General features: G+C 39.6%; 6 protein-coding genes and 1 long non-coding RNA gene across 8 annotated transcripts in view; 4 read left to right on the top strand and 3 right to left on the bottom strand.

Annotated features, from left to right (window-relative positions):
* The first annotated feature begins 28 nt into the window (after nt 1–28).
* Nucleotides 29–3,622, top strand: LOC107265360 (cell division cycle 5-like protein). Its single transcript, XM_015734760.1, has 12 exons — nt 29–214; nt 348–613; nt 693–823; nt 897–1,399; nt 1,508–1,682; nt 1,762–2,018; nt 2,089–2,263; nt 2,344–2,462; nt 2,542–2,706; nt 2,775–2,882; nt 2,955–3,128; nt 3,201–3,622. The coding sequence occupies exons 1-12, from the start codon at nt 170–172 to the stop codon at nt 3,429–3,431; spliced, it is 2,349 nt and encodes a 782-aa protein (XP_015590246.1). The 5' UTR covers nt 29–169; the 3' UTR covers nt 3,432–3,622.
* Nucleotides 3,623–3,878: 256 nt separating this feature from the next.
* On the top strand, nt 3,879–6,390 carry LOC107265361 (nucleoporin NDC1). The gene has a single exon (XM_015734762.2). The coding sequence runs from the start codon at nt 4,136–4,138 to the stop codon at nt 5,873–5,875; it is 1,740 nt and encodes a 579-aa protein (XP_015590248.1). The 5' UTR covers nt 3,879–4,135; the 3' UTR covers nt 5,876–6,390.
* An 87-nt stretch (nt 6,391–6,477) lies between these two features.
* LOC107265280 (WD repeat-containing protein 36) lies at nt 6,478–9,520 on the bottom strand. Its single transcript, XM_015734575.2, has 3 exons — nt 7,833–9,520; nt 7,483–7,757; nt 6,478–7,411 (listed from the first exon to the last, which is right to left on the bottom strand). Exons 1-3 carry the CDS (start codon nt 9,364–9,366, stop codon nt 6,548–6,550), a joined length of 2,673 nt encoding a protein of 890 aa, XP_015590061.1. The 5' UTR covers nt 9,367–9,520; the 3' UTR covers nt 6,478–6,547.
* A 137-nt stretch (nt 9,521–9,657) lies between these two features.
* On the bottom strand, nt 9,658–11,342 carry LOC107265285 (replication factor C subunit 3). The gene is made up of 5 exons (XM_015734581.2): nt 11,160–11,342; nt 10,792–10,929; nt 10,538–10,703; nt 10,138–10,456; nt 9,658–10,067 (listed from the first exon to the last, which is right to left on the bottom strand). Exons 1-5 carry the CDS (start codon nt 11,316–11,318, stop codon nt 9,710–9,712), a joined length of 1,140 nt encoding a protein of 379 aa, XP_015590067.1. The 5' UTR covers nt 11,319–11,342; the 3' UTR covers nt 9,658–9,709.
* A 129-nt stretch (nt 11,343–11,471) lies between these two features.
* LOC107265281 (probable ATP-dependent RNA helicase pitchoune) lies at nt 11,472–17,557 on the top strand. The gene is made up of 10 exons (XM_015734576.2): nt 11,472–11,622; nt 11,694–11,792; nt 11,865–12,047; nt 12,143–12,403; nt 12,478–12,792; nt 12,863–13,164; nt 13,237–13,389; nt 13,465–13,635; nt 16,658–16,835; nt 17,014–17,557. The coding sequence occupies exons 1-10, from the start codon at nt 11,526–11,528 to the stop codon at nt 17,178–17,180; spliced, it is 1,926 nt and encodes a 641-aa protein (XP_015590062.1). The 5' UTR covers nt 11,472–11,525; the 3' UTR covers nt 17,181–17,557.
* Nucleotides 14,830–16,690, bottom strand: LOC107265289. Its single transcript, XR_001537171.2, has 2 exons — nt 16,556–16,690; nt 14,830–15,975 (listed from the first exon to the last, which is right to left on the bottom strand). It is a non-coding gene; the product is annotated as an uncharacterized LOC107265289 (long non-coding RNA).
* A 3,148-nt stretch (nt 17,558–20,705) lies between the features above and the next one.
* The window catches only part of LOC107265287 (protein held out wings), a 27,907-nt gene continuing 23,577 nt past the window's right edge, over nt 20,706–25,035 (top strand). For both annotated transcript variants that reach the window (XM_015734587.2, XM_015734590.2), the window contains exon 1: nt 20,706–21,281. In XM_015734587.2, coding sequence (XP_015590073.1) covers nt 21,155–21,281 — 127 coding nt within the window. In that variant the 5' untranslated portion in view covers nt 20,706–21,154. The remainder of the gene's footprint in view (nt 21,282–25,035) is intronic.

The following is a 25,035-nucleotide window of genomic DNA, read 5'->3' as shown; positions in this document are numbered from 1 at the left end:
CTAACTTTAAAATTATTTTATGCCTGTAATCAGTTTTTTGGAACGCCATTACAAAAGATGGGTAAAGCGGTTTCCTGGATAAATTAATTCTACAGTGAAAGCCGCGGTACTCCTATTGTGTCTATGAAACTTTTTTAATACAAAAGCGTGCAAATAAATATACACCAAAATGCCACGAATTATGATAAAGGGTGGTGTTTGGCGAAATACAGAAGTAAGTTTGTAGTGATTTTTCTCGTAACCTTATTTCAGTATTTTATATGTTCATTGGGGATTGATAGATTTTTAAAAAATATATAATATTTTATATGTTTCTACTGTGGTACAATGGTGTATATTATTTTTAGGATGAAATCCTTAAAGCTGCTGTTATGAAATATGGCAAAAATCAATGGAGTCGTATAGCATCTCTGTTGCACAGAAAATCAGCGAAGCAGTGTAAAGCACGATGGTTTGAGTGGCTAGATCCAAGTATTAAAAAGACAGAATGGAGTCGAGAGGAAGATGAGAAGCTTCTGCATCTTGCAAAACTAATGCCAACACAATGGAGAACAATTGCTCCTATTATTGGAAGAACTGCAGCTCAATGTTTGGAAAGATATGAATACTTACTGTAAGCGTCAACTTTCAAAGTGCATACTATTACTAATTCATAGATATATTGAATTTGAAATTATTTCAATTGTAATTAGGGATCAAGCACAGAAAAAGGAGGAAGGTGAAGATGCAGCGGATGATCCCCGCAAATTAAAGCCAGGAGAAATTGATCCAAATCCAGAAACAAAACCTGCTCGCCCAGATCCAAAGGATATGGATGAAGATGGTATGTATTTTCTTCCTTATACTCGATGCAGTATACAAAATCACACACGATCTACTTTATATATTATTTACAGAGCTGGAAATGCTGTCAGAGGCTCGTGCTCGATTGGCAAATACTCAGGGAAAGAAAGCTAAGCGTAAAGCTCGAGAAAAGCAGTTGGAAGAAGCTCGTCGCCTTGCAGCATTGCAGAAGCGTAGAGAATTGAGAGCAGCAGGAATTAGCGTCTCTCAAAAGAACAAACGCAAACGTGGCGTTAATTACAATTCCGAAATTCCATTTGAAAAGCGTCCGGCTGCAGGCTTTTATGACACTTCCACTGAACACATCGATCCGCTGGCAGCAGACTTCTCAAAAATGCGTCAGCAACATCTAGACGGAGATCTCCGACAAGAGAAGGAAGAGATAGAACGTCGTAAAGACAAGCAAAAATTGAAACAACGTAAAGAAAATGATATACCTATGGGAATGCTCAATAATCAGGAACCTCTAAGAAAGCGAAGTAAGCTCGTTCTACCAGAGCCACAGATCTCCGACCAGGAATTACAACAAGTAGTCAAGCTTGGACGTGCATCCGAAGTATGAAACTTAAATCAATATAATATATCGATGAAATCCAGAAATCGAATCAATTGTCAAAACAGGCAAGATAATTCCATCTTTTTATAGCATTCCTATAAATTTTAGGTTGCTCGTGAAGTTGCCACAGAAAGTGGAATTACTTTATCGGATAGTTTACTGGCAGACTATTCCTTAACTCCAAATGCAGCAGTAACTCCACGTACTCCAGCTGCTAGTGACAGAATTCTTCAGGAGGCGCAAAATGTTATGGCTCTTACCCATGTCGACACGCCTTTGAAAGGTAGCTTTTTATTCTTCTGCGATGACCTATTATTTTATTTATAAAGTGGCAATTATTCTTCTGACATTTGGATTTCCAGGTGGCCTCAACACTCCTCTTCATAATTCTGACTTCACCAGTGTTGTACCTGTTACAAATGCTGTCGCTACTCCAAATACAGTTCTGGCAACACCTTTCCGTTCTCAGCGGAGCGAGGGTACCCCTGTGAATTCATTCAATACGCCTACATCAAAAACCCAAGGTGGAGTTGTGGCACCGACACCAGTGAGGGATAAGCTCAGCATCAACCCTGAGGAAGCTTTAGAAGGTTCTGAAACTCCAGCTCTTCAAAAACAGGTATATCTTGTGCTCCCAATTAAATATTATATTTAAGAATAAAAAAACAAACAAAAATTCTTACTGTCAGACCAAGGAACAACTACGTGCTGGACTTAGTACATTGCCAGTGCCGCGTAATGATTATGAAATAGTTGTCCCCGAGGGAGACTTCAAGGACGAAGAAGCTGTTGCTTCCACTAATAATGTTGTAGAGGATCAGGCTGATGTAGATGCTAGAAAACAACAAGAATTATTAGAGCAAAGTAAGTGAAAAATCATTGAGTAACTCGTACTATGATTTCTTACAGGAGGTTTATATAATGAGAATAATTTTTGTCTTTAGGGAAAAGAGATTTAGCCCGTAGATCTCAGGTTATACAAAGAGATTTACCACGTCCGGTAGATGCAAATATGAGTATCCTGAGACCACTTACTGATTCTCCATTGACTGATTTACAAAGAGTATGATATCAAAATTTTTATATCACTCATTTTTGTCGCAAATGATCCATCATAAGATTTTTTAAAAATTTAATTAAAGGCTGAGGAGTTAATAAAAAGAGAAATGATTACTATGCTGCATTATGACGCTACGCAAAATCCTGTACAACCTAGTACCAAGAAATCATCATCGGCGTTGGCACAGGTGCAGGCGTACTTAGATCAGCATCCTTATGGTCATTATGAACCTGATGAACTTACTGCTGTAAGTACCAAAGCATTGATTTATATTGAAACTTATGTAACCTAAAAATATATTTCCCAAAAATATAGGCAAAGACTTTGTTGGAAGAGGAGATTAAAGTAGTACGCGAGGGTATGGCTCATGGAGATTTAAGTTTGGATGCGTATACCACAGTTTGGGAAGAATGTTTATCACAGGTACGGTATTATTATAAATTTTCGCTAAATAACAAAATACAAATCAATGTTTTTTTACACAATCCTGAATAGATCTTGTATCTGGAACCACAAAAACGTTACACAAGAGCAACATTGGCTTCCAAAAAAGACAGGATAGAAGCCTGTGAAAGGAAGTTAGAGGAGAACAGAGCTCACATGACTCGAGAAGCTAAAAGGGCTGCAAAACTGGAAAAAAAATTAAAGATACTTACCGGAGGATATCAGGTAAGGATACCATACATAGTAAATATCTTTATTCTTCCTGATTTAATGTATTGACCACATATTTGTCTATAGACGCGAGCGCAAGGATTAACAAAACAACATCACGATTTGTGGGATCAAATCGAACAGGCGCAACTTGAGCTTTCAACATTTAAGTTCTTGCAGTCTCAAGAGGAAGCTGCGTTACCGAGACGAATAAATGCATTGATAGAAGATGTGCACAGGCAAAACGAACGGGAGAGTTCTTTGCAGATTCGTTATGCACAGTTACAGGAACAGTTGCAGCAGCTATTATTGCAGTAACTGCTTCGTTGACACAGATTCATAATAATGCTGGGTGTAAGGAACAAGGAGAGACTGGATTCCATGAATCCTCAGCACGCTATTGTAGGTTGATGTAATCGTCAACATAATTTCTATTAAAAATTTCACAATTATAAATAATATAGAGATTGAATAAATAAGTGAGAATAAATTTATCACAAACGCAAGAGCGAGCATTTATATTTTTTAATTTTATTGAAATCAAAAAATATTCCTGATCCAATAAAAAATTGATCTCCATAAAACTTACAATAGTTTATTCTTACACTTTGTACAAATTATCTATTATGTTAAGAATGATGGATAAAGCTATCTTTACGTGAATGAAGAGGCAGCACTGCTGCATATACTATTTTTTAAAGGCTAATCCACAATTACGTGAAAACATCCACCAATGGAAGATCGTGAATTTTTTTTTATTTAAAGTGCTGGACAGTTTTTAAACTGTAGCGGTTTTTGCCGGCATCTACAAGTTTTATTAGAACAAGTTTTGTTAGCTGTGTAATGTTTTAATTTAGTAGCGTGTTATTGTACAAAAGAAAAGATTATGCATAGTGATCTGAACTGTTAAAGAAATGCAGAAAAGCCTTTAAAACTTTCTTTACATTCTTGAAACGAAGTGTCTTCTTTATCTGTGCCGGAACTATTCATAGAACAAGGTTAGCTCTTAATAAACCGACAGAATGACGGATATTTGCAAAGCAGAAAGCAAGGAATTCCTGTATAGAAGAATAATCATGGCCATCGCCTCGAGTATAATAGTACAGTTCTTCTTTATGAGCTGTATTATACTTATTACCAATTTGAGCATACTCCATCCACTAACTTGGATTCAAGACACTTGGAAAATCATCACATGTTTCCGAACGTGGAGCTACTTCATTATCTTGGCTACATTAATATTTCTCCAGGGGATTATATGCAGCAAGAATTATTTGAACAAACCACTGTACCTCAAGAGTAGATTTGTAATATTCTGCAACATGTTAACACCTCACAATCTACTGGTCGGTGGCTTGCATATACTGATTGGTGGAGTCTTAGTGTGGCTACATTTGTCAGTAGCAGGTGGAAAGTACAGTTCATTAACAGCAGCGTGTCAGACCTTGGATGGATCCTGCTTAGTGGAAGAACATTATTTCTTATTGCTTGGTGGCTTCTGGACAGGCTTATATTACTTCGCCAAGACAAATTTTTTCAATTTTCAATATTTACAGTTTCCAATAATTCCTCAATCCAAGTTTTCAAAGATGAAAAGAGGAGTTATCAAATCGTTACCAAGTGCTATGCTTAGTGCAATTTGGCTGACCTTATATTTTGCAGTATTTTATTACTTTCTGGGTGGATACTGTCGTAAAGCAATCCTGGCTATATTCTTTATGTCACTGGAAACATTACCCTTGGACCGACTATCAGGATTATTTAATGTCTCCTTACTCTTTCATCTTTGGTTATACGCAGCACTCTTTGTGATCACAATGAATACTATGCATTTATTATTCCAAGCATATCTCACAGAATGGGTACCTTTTGATATTGGTCAATGCAGTGTTTTTAAAAATGAAAGCAGTGGCCTTACTCTGCCAGAGATTTTAACTATGGAGAAAGTACCAATAATGCAGCACCTAGGATACCTGGACTTAATGACTCTTGCGCAGAAGGATAAAAATAGAAGATCAGTATTGTTTACTCTAAGCCAGCCTGGTGGGCATCCTTACAATTGGAATTCAGTTGTAGAGAAATGCTTAGCTCTTATAAAAAAATTCACAAATGATCTGAATGAAGCATGTTCTGCCAAAAAGGACCAACAACCTGCTGCAATTTCACACATGCAAGTAGCAGGAACACATCTATACGAAACTACAAAGCTGTATCATATGCGAAATTTAATGACACCAAAGATATCCTCACCAATTGCAACAGCACCTTCTACTACGCAACAAGCTGCACCTAATGAACAATTCATTATCCAATTCTTTCAAAATAAGAAACAGAGCTTCATAAAATATTTATTATCGAAGCCATTAATATTTTACATCTTCGGTGAGCAGTCGGACAGTAAAGTTTCCTATATTCTAAATAACAGTCAGCCAGTGATTTGGGCTGCAGAAGCAATCTCATCTTTATCTGCAATATCCCTCAAAGAAGATCCTTATGGAATTGTGCAGAAAGACATATCCTCTATAATCGAAACACTATTAGCTTTGAAACAAGCTCTTGATAAACTACAAAAGACTGCAATCTTAGTGAAAAAATCACAAAATGAAGAGAAAGTTACAAGGTTGACAGCGGCTTCGTTAAGAAGTGCTACAAAGCGCAGTATATACAGAATTACAAATGCATTTAGATATTACATTAAGGATTTAGCTCTTGAGCAGGTTACACTAGAACAATTACAGAGTTTTCTTATGTATAGAGAATAAATACATGTATTAAGTACTCAATCAAAAATGTCTAATATTCCTAAACACCTGGACAAAGACTTTGTTTATTCCTATACAATGACTTTTCATTTTCTGTTATATACGTTGCTACAAAATAATCATTTTTTTTATCTTTACCTCTGAAAATTTTGAAGTAGAACAGGGCAACATAATTCAGAATACAGTTATTTACTACGTCAATTATATGTAATGTTACGTTATTTTATTTTTGTGAAACTGAAATAATATGTCAAAACACATAGATCATACAAAGATAATAAAAAGGGGAAAGATTAATTTGGATTTGGTGCTACACTTGAATTTTATGTTTAAAAAATAAGCTACGAGAAACATTGAAATCAGTATACATTACAGGTTCGATGTAAGTGCGAAATTAAACTATTTTAACAGAAAGAACTGTTGTACGTTGTGCTTAGCATATAGATAATGTAAAAATTAAAAAATGTCATTTGTAATAAAAATATTATTTTCCTAATAAACTGTATGTTATAGTATTCTTTTCGCAATTGACAAGAAATCCCTTCAGTGAAAATAATGATTTATTGGCATAATGGGAAACAGGTACTGACAGAATACAATGCTCGATTATTTACAAATTTATTCATCGAGTTTAGAAAACTTTGTACAGTCATTCTTTAATGAATATTTAAATTACATTTTCTTAAGATGTTGCACAACGCTCAGACCATAGAAAAGTTTCTCACGTAATATCAACCAATTTTCTAACTGTATATCCTGAAGTTGTGACAGATATTTCCTCAGCTGATCTTCCTCGGTTATCATTTTTCCATGAGTTTTCAGAAAGAGAGCCAAGTAAGACTGAGCCAATTCAAAGTCTTTTTTACTCTCCATCATGTGTCTTATCAATTTCATGAATTGTAACATTATGATTACAGAAGACGTCGTGCTCATAGATAAGGATTGTATCTCAAGATCAATGGAGCTTGGACCTAGGGATTTGAGCATCTTGATGGCCTCATGAAAATCATTAGTCTCCACCGATGACTGTAACACTTTCCCAAATGATGTGAGACTCTGAAAATCTGGATGAGTAAGTAGTCGACTGTTATCTTCTGTAGATGTAGCGTTAGATAAATCGAATTGTATATTCAAAGATGGTATCGTTGGCAGGAAGAATGGAGCAGCTTCCGGTGCCTTGAGAGCTTCCTTAGGCTTGTTTCTCTTCTTGACAATGTCTATGTTTAGTAAATTCTGCCACCTTGAGTTCGCTAAGGAGGACATCGTCACGAGATCGTCGGCCAGCTGTTCCGGAGATGTATATTCTTCCTCTTCCTCAACGGTATCCTCATTTTGGACAGTTTCAGCATCTTTTTCTGTGAAAGCTCCAGGAAGATTCATCATAGGAATAGCTGCATCCGTAGGTAAAGCTCTCAAAGAAACATGGGAGTAGAGAGTGCGATTTGACCATAGGTATATTCCCAAATTGCAAACGTGTGCCGTAGCCAGAAACTCTCCAGTTGGAGAAAAGTGTAGAGAGATACAGGCATCAGTGACCTGCATAAGAATAATTTAATATGAATTATGCCTCAGGGTCTGCATAAAGAGAAAATAATTTGTAGACTTACTTGAAATACGTCAACTAAGTGGGAGGATGGGATATCCCATGTACGTATCGTACAATCCATCGAAGATGTAATTAACCACCTGGAATCAGGATTGAAACTAGCATCTGTTAGACGTCCTGTGTGTCCTTGGAACTGACGAATTATCCTTCTCGTATCCAGGTCCACGAGTATCACACTGAAGTCTTCTAGAGCTACAGCTACCAGTGAACTCTCTTGATGTGTCCTAATGAATTCTACAGGTTCTTCTAGTTCTATTGTTTGTTTAGGATTTTGATCTGGAAAACAACGGTGCATAGTTTAGTACATCATACTGCAAAAAAATTAGAAATAGTACTAGATGACTGGCATACCTTTGGTAGGTTTGAAATGCCAAAATTTGAGAAATGCATCCCTTCCTGCTGTCATCACTATTTGATTCAGTAAATCTACAATGACTCCTTTAACAGGTCCTTTATGTGCTCCACTTTCACTACCATAACTTGCTCTGTGTAGACCTGATTGTATATTAAATCTTTCAATGTGTCCTGTGTTATATCCTATTATGACAAAGTTTCCACAATGAGTTAGACAGAGACTTGTTGCTGTAACATTAAGATTACGCTGGAACTTCTCTGGCAGCAACTTCATGTCACCCATTTTTAACTTGTCATAAGACCAAGTAGTGACAGTGGCCAATCCTAAGTGAGTTGCTGCTATGTTATTCCAATCCTTCTCTCGTGTAATTTCTGTAGCTATTTCCGTAATAGGTGGCATAATCAAATTATCATTTGTACATCGACCTTTTTTCTTTGAAGCTTTCCTATTGAAGGATGCTCTACCGAGACTCTTATTAAAGGTTTCCGTCACTGTTGAGAATATCCTAAGTGATGAGTCTCCTCCTGCAGTTAGTATATTATTTCCATCGTTTCCATAAAATCGAATGAACGTTGGAGGTTCCGCGTGTCCTTCTCGAATACGTAGAAGTCTCCCAGCTCCATCGGCCAAATCAAAAATCCATAATTTCAATGAATTGTCAGGAGAACTTGACAGCAGTAATGGTTCGTTTGGAAGACATTTTAATCCAGTGACTGTTGCAAAATGAGCATTCAAGATTTGACTCTCTACTTTTCTCTCCTCAAGATTCCACAATACAATGTGACCAGATAAACTTCCTGTGACCATAATGGGGTAACCATCACTTCTAAATGTAATTGATGTTACAAGACCCCAATCTTGCATAAATTCAAAAAGAGTTTTATCACATTTGATATTGTGTAAAATGATCTTTCCATTTGCCAAACCTATGGCTACAACATCTAATGCAGGAGCCTGCTCCATTGCAGTTACCGGAGACCCCCATCCTTTAAAGGTATAAATCATTTTTACAGTTTTTATATTCCATAGTTGAAGCTGTCCTTGTTCGCTGCCCAGCAAAATTTTATTCATATATGTATTAGGATGCAGAAGTGTAGTAATTTTAAAGACATTGTTACTGAAGTTTAACTCAAGTATACTGTCTTCTGATTTAATATCCCATACTTTTATATTACTGTCTTCATCCACAGATAGTAAATGTGGTCCAAAAGGAAATATAATGTGCACAGGAGATTCATGACCTGTGTAGGTATGTTTTAATTCTGTTCCTCGACGCCATGCATAAATATTGTTTTCACTGGCTGTATACACGTGATAGGTATCTGCCGCAAGGCAACTGATATCTGCAGGATGAGCTCCAGAAACAGTTAGGAGAGTGAAATGTGAACAACCATAAGTATGGAAAGCTCTACCCACGCATGTTACTATTAAGTTTTCTTTTCTTCTTTGAATATACCTCGTTACAAGGGGTATGTGGTTACTCACATAACCTAGGGCACGGTTTCCAATAAATATTTTACTCTGTGCCATTGTATATCTTGTTATTGACTACAAGGTTCAATTGGAATCCGATCCTGGATTTAACTACTTCTTAACACTTTGCTAATCACTAAATACTGTAACAATAACATTAATCTCTGACACCACGTGTATGTATAAACATAATTTCAAATTGAAAATTTATAGCACATGGGAGCATAATCAAGTTACAGCATACTTAGCGCCATCTAACGAGAAAAGTTGCAATCAAAGTATCAAAACTCTGACTTAATCTGTTGAATTTATTGGATAAATATCTTATAAAAAATTGAAAAAAACCTCTTATAAAAAATTATACAAATTTATTTCCAAAACAAAAAGAGCATGAATGCAGTTACATAAAATCGCCAGCTGACAAGTCCATGAAGCGTTTGTATATAGCCATAAATTTAGCCACAAAGGCTTCTAAATGAAAAATCGCTTTGGAACTACGAATCATTGTGTGCTCGTATTCAGCAGCAACAGCTGCTATGTCCATTTTCATTTGAAGATCACAATATTTTACACATTCTTGAAAGAGTACTTTAAATATGAGATCACAGGGTATAGCATGAATTAATAAATCATATAGTCTTCCACGAATTTGAAGAAGTTTAGATGGACTTTGTTCCTTCACCATCAATTTTGCTGTTTCCCGCAGATACACTTGCCAATCTGGTTCCGTAATATTTTGTTCAGGCGTGAATGGATACCTGAGCAAAGGAGGATATTTTAAGAAAAAAAGATATCTTAAGGCTTATATAACATAATAAATTCTCTTACTGTTCCACTTTGCATGCCTCTAACATTAGAATTGCGCGTCTTAGATTCCTGCCACTCGCCTCGGCAACTCTGGTGGCTAGTTTATCAGGCAAATTGAGGCCCTCGCGCTTACAGATTGAATTTAGAATACTCGTTATTTCCGGTATGGTAGGAGATGGTACTCTTATACCTAAGCAACGAGACCGTATAGCTGGCAGAACTCGCGACGTAGAATTCGCGCACAAAATCAATCTGCATGTGGCAACATATTTTTCCATAGTTCTGCGAAGTGCATGTTGTGCATCCTTTGTAAGCTGGTCAACGTTTGTTAATAATACCACTGGAAAGAACGTTTCATTCGTATGCGCATGTACACTGTTAATACTTCAAAATTAAATGTGATTCTTTCGATGGTATCTACCTTTGAATTCTCTTTGTCCAGTAGAATCTATTTGATGAGTTTGTGCAACTGTTTTTACAAGATCCATTACAACTACTCTGTCATTTATACCAACATCACTTGGATTAACTTCTATATGATAGTTACTATTGATCGTCATTATTTCCATTTTCTTCTGTGATGGTGTCTACAAAAATCATAAGAAACAAAAATGTAATTGTAACAAAGACATTTTCTATGTTATAACTGTTAGAATTGGATGTATAAACAAGTACCTCAAAATGCATAGTCTCCATACGCAGTCTTTCCACTCCACTACCATACAGCTCCCGAATGATACACATTATACGAGTCTTTTTACCAGCTCCCGGTGGGCCATATACGAGTAAATGAGGAAAATCACTTTCTTGTACCTATTAACAAAAAACATTATTTAATAAAAGAGAATCTTAGAATTTGAATTTTCACTGTAGCATAACATATTACATACAATGGTTTTAATGTTACAGTCTATAGAAAAATACATAACATATAAACACGATTTGGAATAAATAAAAAAATTATGAAAAATTATTTTTGGCGGGATATTGTTACGGCTTAACCTTAGATAAAAACAGTGGATTTATTAATAAGATATAAATACCAAATTTTTTAAATGTTTGGCTTGTTCCGTATGATAATCCAATTTACTTAGAGAAGTCGGACGATGCTTATCAACCCACAAACTCATTTTTTCTAGCAATAATAAATAATTAAATACTCCCACAAAGAAATATAGTAGTTTAAAAAAAAATCGAACCATAGAACTTAAATAAATTGTGAGTTGACCGCTCTATATTTTCATAGAAATCGGCTGTAGGTTGTAAGATTCAATTAGAAAATCCCGTTAGTTTGACAGTCTATAGTATAGTACGCTAGTTAGTGAAATATCATGTGCATGGTAACCACATGGACGCTAGAATAAAATTGCTCTTTTATAAATATTAATAATATTATTCTTTCGCTAATCATGTCTGTACCAAACAAGGTATTAATGCGTAAAATTAAGAAGCGCGAGAAAAATAAATTGAAGTTTCTTCAGGAACGAGAAACACAAAAAAAGAATGGTAAGTGATATCAGGAGGTTAGTTTTTAGATTGCTGTTGTACACATATGACGTTAATTAAACAATTTTTAGATGAAGATGCACCAGAATTTTCGGATGAAGTTGAACAAAAACTCATTGAGAATGGACATGGTGTTAAACGAAATCTTCCAGAGAACAGTCCTGCTAAAAGTATGTTTTACTCTTGTTACTTATGGCTGTACTGAAGCGTCCTGTATTCATATTTGAAGTTTGCTTCATTAGAAAGAAAAAAGAAGAATGCAAGAAAACACAAAGAGGATGAAGAAGACAAAGATGAGGAAGAGGAAGACGAAGACGAAGATGAAGGAATAACAGAACCTCAGACGGAACAAACACAAGATGACAAGGATGAAAATAATGATAGCAATGAATTGGAAGATGTTTCTTCTGATCTTAGTAAAAGCTGTGAGTTAGACATATATTGACAAGGTCTAGTTTTCTTATGAGCAGTAAATAGTTAAATTTTATATATTCCTAATGATCAAATATTTATTTCACAGTACCAGGATCGTCTATGGGCCTAGAAATAATGAATAGTGCAAGTTTTTCATCTCTCAAGGATACAATTTGTGAAAATACATTGAAAGCTATTGAAGATATGGGTTTCACGAACATGACAGAAATTCAAGCACGATCAATTCCTCCACTATTGGAAGGTCGGGATCTGGTTGGAGCAGCTAAAACGGGATCAGGAAAAACATTGTCTTTCCTTATACCTGCTGTGGAACTCATTAACAAACTCAAATTTATGCCTCGCAATGGTAAAAGTTTATTAACAAAATTCACACCAAACACATGAGCAAAGTACAAAAGAAAAAATCAATTTTTTTTGTAGGTACTGGCTGCATTATCATATCCCCTACACGTGAATTATCCATGCAAACATTTGGCGTCTTAAAGGAACTTATGAAGTATCATCATCACACATACGGTTTATTAATGGGCGGTGCCAGTAGACAAACGGAAGCCCAGAAGCTTGCTAAAGGAATTAACATAATAGTTGCGACACCCGGGCGCCTTCTTGATCATTTGCAAAATACAGCTGATTTCCTATATAAAAATTTGCAGTCCCTTATAATCGACGAGGCCGATCGTATTTTAGACATAGGATTTGAAGAAGAACTGAAACAAATCATCAATATTTTACCTAGTAAGCTGAATCCTAAGTAATATTCATTCATTTGAAACAACTCAAAATAATTAAACAAAATATTTTATAGAAAGAAGACAAACTATGTTATTTAGTGCCACGCAGTCAAAGAAAACTGAAGCGCTGACTGCGCTTGCACTCAAAAAGGAACCTATATATGTTGGAGTCGATGATGAAAAAGAAAAGGCAACTGTCGAAGGATTGGAGCAGGGATACGTAGTGTGTCCCAGTGAAAAAAGATTCCTTCTTCTCTTTACATTCCTGAAGAAGAACCGAAAGAAAAAAGTTATGGTCTTCTTCAGTTCCTGTATGTCGGTCAAATTTCATCATGAACTTTTGAACTATATCGATCTACCAGTAATGAGCATACATGTAAGTACATAAATATCAAACATAATTTCTTCTATTGACCAACTTAGTCACCAATGAATTCATATCTAACAGGGAAAGCAAAAGCAGACAAAAAGAACAACAACATTTTTCCAATTTTGCAATGCCACTTCCGGAATTCTTTTATGCACCGACGTTGCTGCCAGAGGACTTGATATTCCTGATGTCGATTGGATTGTACAATTCGATCCTCCAGATGATCCTAAGGTGCTGCCACTAGTTTATATGTTTTTGAGAGAAAATCAACTGTAAGCATTTACTGAAGAGTTAACACTATTGCAGGAATATATTCACCGCGTGGGGAGAACAGCTCGTGGTGAGGGCAGCAGTGGTCATGCATTACTGGTACTGCGACCTGAGGAGCTTGGATTTCTGCGTTACCTAAAACAAGCCCGAGTACCGGTAAACGAATTTGACTTTTCATGGAATAAGATCGCAGACATACAACTACAGGTGAGTCATAACTAAGTATATCAAAAATTATTCAAACTGCCGAAAGGAAATGTTTAAGCTATCCTGACTGTTCATGACTTAAGATACTTCGCTGCTACCCACGTTATTCGAAAGTAGAAACAGCAGCTCTCTCACTTCTAAGACTCGTTATAAATACCTTCCACTACCACGATAAACCTCCCTCTTCACACGTTACACGCCATTCACATACGTGTCGCAGGAGAAGCCAGGACTGGCATTTCATTAGGTTTGTCGGTATCCGGAAGTCTATTATTGGTATCCGCGCTTCCATAATTCTAGAACGATGTACGACATACAATATCATTGATCCACCTACATTAAATTCAGAGATTATAATCAACACAACGTTCAGCCACTTTAAATTGCTTCATAAAAGAATTTTTGTTAACGTTCAACTGTAAACAGTCGTACAGCTTGCAATTTCCATAGTTCTTGCCCTTGACTATGTGACTATTATTCCAATACAATTATGAAGCGCCATATGGATCCAATTCCCTAGCACTAAGAAATACACACAAGCAACAGAAGACTCTTGGTTGACTTGACTTACAGTAACTAAGTGGAAAATTGTAATTGGTACATGAGTGGGAGCTTCTATTTCTTCGAAGAGTCATAAAATAGTTGGTAAACCAGTTCGATCCTAGCAGAGGGATAATTGTAATAGTATTACTATGCCAATTGACCTAATTTCCAAGTAAGTCATAAAGTGAAGCATTACGTGATAAACCTTGAGCAAAGAAACATCGGGATTGTTTCAATATTAATAAGAAAACAGTGAAGAAGGGTGCGTAGCATCGCGACGTACCCTTATATATATAACACAGCACAACGATTCCGGTATGTTATTATTATTTTTCCATTACCAGTTTATAGTTGTATAAAGACAGTTACGTGTTACTTTGATGTCTAAGCAAGAAAATAGTAACTAACAAATGACGGAAGGAGAACTAAACGCTCTAAGCATCCGCCATTATCGACAAGGCACTCTGCAATCTACTTAATTACGTGGGGGTTTAATGATAATTGAAGAATCGATCCTTCCATTGGATAAAGGCATTAACAGTCGAGTGATACGTGGGCCGAGCTCGCCTAAAAAGGCAGGGTCTTCGGCTGTGACGTGGTCCCAGGAAAGGATTGAAAAAGAAAGAGACGTATTCAAGCGCCAGGCGATCGTTCGAACTAAGTTTTTATTCGCTCGATCCAAGTAACGGGAGTGTTAAGAGAAGAATAAAAAATTTACAAGGGTCGTCCCAAGTGATCCTAACCAAGAGACGTAAACAGCCGAATTAACAGCAGCAATGAACAACTTGGATGGGTGAATTGCTGAGACTCCATAAACGGAGCTTGAGAATTTCACGGTCTTATATATATGTATACGACCGAATATATATATATATATATATATATATATCATGGATGAACATCCATTAACGATCTAGATGTGAGAAATTGCGATTCTCCTCGTGTCTCCCGTAAGATTCGCAAGCTCCCTTGTTATTTCCCTCCTGTTTACGTTTGGCACAACCAAACCCGTGGGACCCTGGGCACCGTGTTGATTCGCCTCCCGCTCACCGCTGGGGGCTGGTGGGAGCGAACGAGGCGTCTCTCGAGGCAAGAATTGCGCTACGAGAAAAGAAGACAGAAGCAGATGACGGTGAGAGCCAGTGCAAGGGGGAGGCGTGCTGTGGCGCCCACACGCGTGATTCACGCACCACTCCCTTTTCTTTCGAACAGACCCGATCCAGTCCAGAATCTCTCCCGGTTCTCGCGGACTTTTTAGGTGGATTATGCCTGGTCCCCTTATCCAGGATCTGGCGTCAAGATCTCGCTACCGGTCGAAATGCTTCTCACCATAGCTGGCGAAAGGACGAACGTATTACCAAGGGAACGTATGGTTATGCAAAACTCACCCGTCGCCCCGATGGATGCTCAAGTATTTGTTCTGTACCCGCATAACGGACAGACGTCGCGACGCTTCGATTACCATAATTGGCGGTGGATACATCACGTGGGTGTTCCATAACGTCTTCCAGGAGATTCGTGGAACGAATTTCTATTTTTTTTTTTTAAATCCCATACTTCTCACTCCAATCCGTGGATCGTAGGAGAGAGTAACGGGCATTTCTGAAAAGACTATACTGTTAAATGCTCACTGCATGGGATTGCTGCGTATTAAATGTGATGCTGGATACGATCGAACTGGCATTCGTTACACGTGCATGGATTTCAAGGCTCACACCTACATGCCTCGCCTAGATTAGCGACATCCTTTCGAACGTGGTAAACGAGCCGGCGGAAGAGCAGATTTCGATGGCGTTCCTGTGGAATAACCATAAAATTTTGTAAGACACTGTAACCGATGGACAACTCGATGAGGGACGCAGGGGGAATACAAATGTGAAATTTGATACCGTCCAATGAAAAAGTATTGTGCTTTCGTGCGAGACGTAGTTAATAGGGAAAGAGAAATGCTATCTCGATGGTGGAGACTTGCGCAATAACTGTTTTGCACCATTTGTATTTGAGACGCGCTCGTGTCTCATCGAATTGACAGCATGGACGACACGACCGTGAATTCTGATTTACTTCATTAATTCTAGGAAGGATTTTACACGTTGTTATGTTCGATACGGAAATACTAATGGTCTTGGGACTGTTCGTTTGGGTACACTGGGTACACGGATTGAGGGAAACTCGGATATGATTTTTTTTCCAGGAATTTATTACGGTCGTAAGATCGGCAGTGATTCAGTGTCAAGTATCGATACATTGACCAAGAGACAGAGATACGTATAAAAATATAAGGAATGCATTATTTCTTTATCGTGAAAAGTGCGTAACCCGTCGATATCAATTATCTTGTTTCTGATAACACCTGGAATCGCCATCCGGTACTCACGTTCTTTAACTTCGTTCACCATGGACATCCCATAAGTTCCTTCATCAGATAAGACGACTTTCTAAACACGAAAACTGGATCACGATTCATCGCCTGTTTCAGCTGGAGAAGCTGATCTCGAAAAACTACTTCTTGAACACGTCGGCGAAGGAAGCGTTCAAGGCCTACGTGAGAGCCTACGATTCCCATCATCTGAAGCAGATCTTCGACATTGAGACAGTAGATTTGGCGAAGGTCGCCAAATCCTTTGGATTCGTCGTACCACCAGCTGTTGACCTCAGTATCCTTTTTTTTGGAAATTATTTTTTACTAATTTATCGACATACCACGCACCGATACTGTTATCGGTATTTGCTTTGGTTTTCTTGAAAATTTAATTGTCGACATCTTCATGGAAATCGGTTCCTCGATACGTCTTCTTGTTCCCTTTGGTTTTCCTTAACGAGGTTATCTCACAGAAGTGGGAGTGAGCAAGGACTCGCGGCCGCGAAAGAGACTAGGCGGAGGCGGCTACGGCTACTTCAAGAGCATGAACAATTCCAGCGGTGGACGACAGATCGAGCGAAGCAAGACCTTCCGCCAGGTGGGCAAACGTGGGAAGGACAAGCGACAGTTCGCAAGATAATTCTAGACCGGATTCTCATCGTCTCCTTAGCCAATAAAGATGTCCTGGTACGGAAGGCTTCAATCGTTTGTACAGAGGAACACCCTGGAACATCAACAGAATAAATTTCTTGGATGTAACAATATTGTTATTTATCATTAACGTGTATATGATTAGTACATATTTTTATCATTGTATAATCCTATACGATGACATGTAACTAGAGTTATCTGGGTTACCACCGTGGCACTGGCACGAAACCCGGTCACCTGGCAACACCGAATTATCATAGTGCAAGGGTACGTTTAAGTTTACGCGCGTCTAATATTGTGCTGTTGAATCATGTAATAGAGTCGGTGGTGGCTGCGTAAAAATATAGCCTTTATTTATAAACCATCGCCCTTTCGCATGTCATTCATATTGCGAAATCGTAGATCCGCGAAACGGTGAGTTTACGCCTGAGCTTAACCGTCACGCCGTGTCTCTTGACAAGCGCTAAATTAATTGACTATGCGTCAGCCTGACGGTCAGGACCGTAGAACAGATACATAGGTCTGTCCCAAAGGAGATATACAAGCGAACGATAGATGCGTGGCTCACGCGATAATCTTCTCGAGAAACTGAAAAACCAAAAGCCGTCTAAAGTGTCATGGAATTAGCTTGATTTTATGAGAAAATTTATAAGATGGCGAACAAGTCTTTTTTTTTCTTCAAATCGTTAGGATGCTTAAAATGTATCATGAGAATTATTATGAATGACAATTGAGGCTGCTACGAGCGTGATGAGGGCCGAGAAGGAGGGTAGTAGAGACCGAAATATTTTACTGAAGAAATGTCAGGACCCTATGGGCACCTTGACAACCTGTAACCTCGAAATTACTTGGAGTGGAGAACAGAATAGAATGTCATTGCGAAAAGAAATAATAATTTATAACATTTGACTCCCACCTGATTCCACGACGGGCCATGTAAGGAAGCGTGACGTCACCATTACTATTAACCAATATACGTGTAGGCGCTGGACAACGTAGAAGGTAACGCCCGTGGGAGAACACTAAGGCGGTTCCAAGATCCTCGTCTCAGCTGATAGGGAATTGCATATTGGCTGTAGAATGCATTGGAATGTATAATAATAATTAATGTGTCTTACGGGTATAAATCAATAATAAATCGAATCAAGCGTTGATCAATGAATGGCAAATTACATGAATGATAATTTTTTTCTAGTTCAATCAGGAGGGGATATACAAAACGTAAGTGTACCATGAAAGGAGACTGTCATTTTAATTTATTTTAAATGGCGGATCCGATTCACGTTGTCTTTCGCCATCTATTGGAAAATTCAAGCAATCTTGATTAGAGGAGCTGAACTCAACTGCAACGACTGTGTCGCGGTTGTGGATTTCCCTTTAAGGCTAGACTTAAGGACGAGGGTAAACGTCATCGTCGTCTTAACCGTCGCTCGACCGCTTCGAATGATTCGTCATAAAAATTATTCTCAACGAATAAGAGAATTCTGTGAAAGATAGTGCTCTGTGGAGTTTGAGGAGGACGAGAACGTCTTACAGGATGGCGCGGTACCAGCATCGCGGTCTGATGATCTCATGATAAACATGGTTCTTGCCTTTTAAACGTACTCTCATAAATGGCGGAATGACGGCATTGTCATGCTGGCCAAAAGGGACACGCTTTACGAAGGACAAGAAGGATGCCGAAAGAAAGTTGGAAAGAATTTTAATGTCATTCAAAGATGGCGTACACGCACGATTGCATGAATATTTTCGTATGTAAAAAATAAAAGGTCAAACACGCGTTGCACTTTATTATTATCTTTGTATCCAAGTATTTTCTAATTCAGACTAATGCAAAGTCGTAATAGACTGATGTCTTGTTAACGGTGATAACTCTTGAGTGAGATGAGAATCCCCTGATATCTTATAATAAGCGTATGAATATAGAGATAGAAAAATCCGAGTGGCGCCTAATAAACATGTCTGATGCAATGATTTCACGGTTCTCATAACTGTTGGTAACGGTTGTAAAGACTTCATTTCTCGCGTTTAAATGCCATTTATATAAAAAGAGTTTCTTTATACGATGGGTAGACGAGACTAGAAGATGATTGACCAACGAAAAATCGCCTACGTGTAATTTTTTGTCGCTTTATGCGTTCTCTTACCTTTTGAATATCAAATCTAGGTTAGTCGTGGGACGCTTGATCCGTGGGTTCTTTCAGGTTATGCCAGCAGTCAACTTGCTGTAACCCCTGTAACCACTCTCTGCAATTTTTATTGGAAGACTGAAAGACTCCAAAAATTTTCATCGGTTACATTGGAAATTAACATTGAGCATGATGTAAGGTCAACGTAAGGGAGATGTATACAATTCATTCAATTATTATTCTTCGTCAAAATAATTATCTTCGCCGAAACTCCGTCTTCTCGCTTCTTGAATTTACGAGATGCGATGCGATCTGAGAGATTAAAACAAGGTAGGTGGATATATTAATTATGCATTCCAGAGCATGCTGTACAGCACCATAGTAAGAGCTTTGGGCGTAACTGAGTAATGCATACAGAAATGAACTGTGGCAATATCCAGGAAGATTTTTATTACCGAAGGTCTATTCTTCGGGTGCACCTCGTTCCAGTTTCAAATTCGAATATTGCTTGGTACGATGAGTATGAAGGCTGAGACTTTAATGCATAATCTAGGAGGAATTCATATAAAAATTGAGTATATATATAACATAAGTTAATAGACAAAGACTGTTATGATATCATCAACAATGGTAATGGAGCAACCTCTGTCTTTCAGGCTGATCATGTAAATTGTTTAGATACCCACAATCCATTGACAACACGCAGAAGCTATCATCAAGTAGAAAATAGCAGTTGATCAAACATGCTCGATTAGGCAGTACTTCTTTTTAATCAGCTTCAGGACTACCAGGAGTTAATTACACTTTTCTTAGCCAAGCGACCGTTCTCAGATCTCGTAGGTGTGTTTAAGCAGTGACAGAGACTACAGTTTGTACAGTGAATGCATTAAATAGGTAAGGGAGAAGAGTAAAATATATCGTAAGAGTAGCGTGTATACGGGTATAGAATAAAAGAGAAGTGTACCAAGAAGGACAGTACGTGGACCAGAGGAGTAAAGAGAAGGAGGCAGAGAACGAGTAGAATGAGGATTGGCGAGGAGGCGAGCGCGCGTCGCGCGTCGCAGCAATGGGTGGGGTGTTCTGTCCTAGCAGACGATGGGTAAGGAACGAGGAGGAGCAGAGGGTAGGTATAGCCGCGGTACACTCGACTAGAGAGAGCGAAGCCAAGAAGCAGGCGTAGTCATTGCAGAAGAAACACATCCAACCTTCACAGCATGGTATGGTGCGTGTCTCGGTTCTCGCGCGTATGCGGAGCCGTATATGGTAGTGGGCGGAAAGCATGGTGGAAGACAGAGAGGTGCGTTTGTCGTTGGCGCATGCGCCCGATTAGGAAGGATCATCGGCGCATGCGCGAACGAGGAGAAGTTCTCGGGTGGCTCAGCGCGGCACATGCAGAGCTGCCCAGTAGAGCCGAGAGTCCCGTAGCGCGCGTACTTACATACCCCGAGATAAATCCGCAAAACCTGTAACCTTAACCGAGTAGAGCGCGAGAGAGAGATCGCTCTCTCCTACGTTATTAGACGATTATACCATTCTCTATTGACTCGTAATAACAACGGCGTACGCTCGCAAGTTTCTCACCCGACTCACCCTGTCGATCTTAACGCCAGCCGATTAATTTGCACGAGCACGTACGGTGACGCGGCAGTGACAGACACCCACGGGACACACGGTATAACGTCGTAGCCAGAACTCTGAATCGCGACGGCGACAGTAACAGCAAATATACAGCAGCAGCAGCGGCAAGAGTCAGATATCTCTCGGCTACTCCTCGTCACTCGTGGAAAACATTTAATATTCGCGCTCGTGAAAGAGATATAATCGAGTAGTTGCAATGTGTGATAATACTAACACGACGACGCAAAGTATAGCGGACTATCTGTCACAGTTACTAAAAGACAGGAAGCAGCTAGCTGCTTTCCCTAATGTCTTCATACACGTAGAGCGCCTACTAGACGAAGGTAAGCATATTAATCCAACTAATTTTAATCCACTAATAAGAGTCCCCGCCGTGTCCAGCTGATGCCTGCGCCATGTTACCAATTTTAGCCGCGTTCTATGTGACTCTCGTGTATCTTATCTTCTCGTTTACGTACTGTATATACCTTATTGTTGTCTCTCTTGTGCCGTCGACAACGATGTAAACACCATTGGAATACGGAATTATTTAATGCTCATGAATTGCCATGACTATCCTTCTACAAACAGATATCATCCACTCTGGTCTACCCGTTGATCTTTTTCTACGACTTCTTCCTTCTCCTCCCTCTGTTCGTCTCAACTGTATTTCTCTATCCGGTTCTGCATTCAATCTCGTTTCGACGACCTGAATTGGAAACTGAAGCATGCGGATCCGTGAGTGCGCGCGTGCCTGTGCCTTCTCACGTACATAACGCGTGTGGAAGATGATGGACAGAGGACTATATACAGTGAGCAGTGAATATTGTCAAATGAACGACTAAATGAAAATTTCGTGATATTTCAATGGGAATTGCGAGACGTGAGACACGTGGATTTTGTTTACAAGGAGACGACGTTACGCCGATTGTGATTATTTATGGTTGAATTTTCCATATCCTCAAGGAATCACTCGTATCCAGGAGACGTAAACAGGTTCATATATTTATAACGACCTTTAGGAATGTCAAGGAAAACTCAATCCGACCAAAACTGTAATTTAATCGTCGCTCCATAACTTTATTGAGATACTTGAAAAAGTACAAACCTATCGATAACTTCGTACTGGATTTAAACGACGACAATTTATCATCCGAACGCGTACGAACCACGTTCCCCTAGATCACAATCCAAATCGTACCAAAGTAAACCGGCCTCGTTGACCGTAATGAAGTCCGAATGTTTACACTGCGTCGGGGTTACGTCACTCATTCGAAAATGGCAATCGCCTTTACGGAATACCAACTACACGAAAAGAAATGCGCAATCGGTATTCTCGGTTTTAGCATTGTTATGAAAATGCCTGAAAGACTATCAAAGCTGTCAACTGTGTTATCGCCGAAGGTGCAGCGGAGCCAAACGTAACGATCGCTCGCTTGACTCTGGAAATAACGTTGCTTTCGAAAGCGAAGGGAAAGCTCTCTCGTTTGCGTAGTTAAATTTTTTTTTCGTTATATTCTCACTTATTATTTTTTATTTTCACCCACTCAAGCCAGCTCCGTATCTCGCACGAGTAGCGCATTTGACTAGCTCACGATTCTCCGGAAGATACTCACGTAGTCTATCCACGCTGCAGGCTGATGTGTTTCTCTTTTAAAAGTTCTCGAAAGCCGTGCCACGTGCTCGCTTTATTACCGCGATACACTGTACGCGCTTGGCTGACTTCTTGGACGGTAACGTCTCGATGCCAGATATTAGATTACTCGCCGTAGAAAATTAACAACCGCACACCGTCCGGAACACGTGGTCCATACTCGTTATTATATCATGGGAACTCGCGTGATATCAACAATAAGAAAGGATTTCATACGGGTGCGACTGGCACGCGACTTCTTGCAGACGTGTACTCTCATATCTATTATAATAATTGTAACGAAGGAAAAAGTCTCTCTCTCTCTCTCACACACACACACACAGTCTACCGAAAAATCCTTGACGAGAGTCCCGCAGTTTCTCTCGCGCACAGCTGGCTCGGCTATCACGGCAAACGAGACCCGCACGTGCTGTCCTTTTCCCTCTCGTGATTTTCCCGTCTGCAAAAATGTCCTGGCGAGCCGGCTAATCGGTCAGCAAGCCCACACCATCTTGTGCGCAGTATAACGATAACGAGTAGCGCAATCAGTGTTTCTTACTGCCAATAATCAATAGTCTCATTTCTCCCTTCTTTTTATTTCTCCGGTATACCCGCAGCATCGGACTCTTTAAATATTCATTGTTCTCGCAACTGCATGAGTCAGAAAAAAATTTTTTTCTCCCCCCTTGCCCCCCCTCCCCCTCCCCAAGTAAATATCATCTCTTTTATCCTTTTATCGTTGTTTGCTCGTGGATCTGTTTATACGGATTTAAAGATCCGTTTCCAATGTTATCTGTGGGCAGTCAACGGATGGTTATCATCAGGAGTGAAAAGAACAAGCACAGTGTCAGCTCGAAGCCATCGCTAACCAAGTCCAGTCCTCTCTCTCTCTCTCTCTCTCTCTTTCTTCTTTCCTTCCCCTCTGCCCCTCTCATCCTCTCGCGGCTCTCCAAAGCGGCCGCATTCCTTCTCGTGAACGGTGAAGCCGCTCCGAGCGCCTTTGCTCACTCGGATTGCAGGTTACTACCAAGTGGCAGCCAAGTGCGAGCAGCACACCCAGTCCCTGCCCTGCCGATAGGCTTTACGATTAGTGGTTAGGCGCCAGGGAGCTAGTGTGGTTAACGACAATAAGTATTTCTCGGTTGGAATAAGAGCAATGAAAAGTCGAACTGGGAAGAAGAAGGGAAAACGGATATTGGGTGTCTCGAAGAAGTAAAAGTATAAGAGATCGGTACCGGCACTAGTATCTGCTACCGTACACCAGCACAGAGTTCAGTAGTCGGACATACGTACTCCAGTCACAGTAAAGGCCGGTTCTCATGACTCGATTCTATCCCAGTATCCATTCTCCCGAGGCATCCAGCACACATCCGCCATCTTGCGACAGGTTTTGCCGATCTCGACTCTCTTTCGCTTCGTCGAGAGGATCGCACGATTACTTGGCGGGGCTTGATCCTTCGGGCCTGTTGACGATTACCTTTTGCTTTATCCCCGAGTCCTGCTACGTCCTTTTTGTTATTTGTATCACCACGGGTTTACGTATTTCTTATGTTTTTATCCCGGTCTCCGGGCCGCTCCCGGGAGACAAGCTAAAAACGTTACTCTCACTCCAACCACTCGGTCGCCCTACAAGGATCCACGCGACTTCTGGATCATCGGGTGTAGCGTTTCAGTCTGTTGACTCCTCTGACAGCCCTTGACTATCTACATCGAGCAGACGACGAGTCTACGTACACGGGACTACCTCTACGATACACCAGGGAATCCGGATGATCGTTTGTTTGGATCCTCTGAATCTCCTGTGGTAACCTTAAGGTTGACGCTAAAGAAAATGAAAAAGAAACAGAGAGGCATCATTAGCGCAGACGTTTCGTTATTTCTTGTATATCGTCTCTACCAAGGGACGACTATTAAAACTGTCGTTTTTTCTTCTCGCTAAAAGAACATATATATATATATATATATATGTAACTTATCGCGGAGGAGAGTCTCGCATCACGTACGATTATTTTATTCCCAGTTTATAGGCTCGTCCAACCGGATCGACCATTCTGCCCCGTCGACGTCAATGGATTAATGCGTGCCGAGAGAATAAAAATCCTGGCTCTTCGGGCTACAATTGATCTTCGTTAATCTATTGGTATCTCGTCTTACACGCGCGGCCAATGTGCCGCGTACCGACGGAGAATCATATAAGTGTATAATACATTTACAGGCCGATCACGGATCGCTGGGTTGTACATGCAGTAGGCAATGGTACGGTGCACGCGGGCTGTACATAGGAAGGTTTGCAAGGGGGCTGGCGTGGCTGGTGTTCGCGATGAAAGTACGAAAGCTATTGGTAACCGTAAACGGGTAGACCTTGCGCGGATACTCTCTGTGGGTACGCGGCTACTTAGAGTTGTCGGAAGTGGTAGTCGGTTTCTGGAAAATTTCGTTTAGTTATTCGAAGAAGGGGGGTTGCT

This window comes from Cephus cinctus, unplaced genomic scaffold (assembly GCF_000341935.2).
Source record: "Cephus cinctus unplaced genomic scaffold, Ccin1 Ccin1_scaffold0215, whole genome shotgun sequence".
Taxonomy (NCBI): domain Eukaryota; kingdom Metazoa; phylum Arthropoda; class Insecta; order Hymenoptera; family Cephidae; genus Cephus; species Cephus cinctus.
Note: the sequence above shows the minus strand (reverse complement) of the source record. Positions and strands in the feature narration are given on the sequence as shown.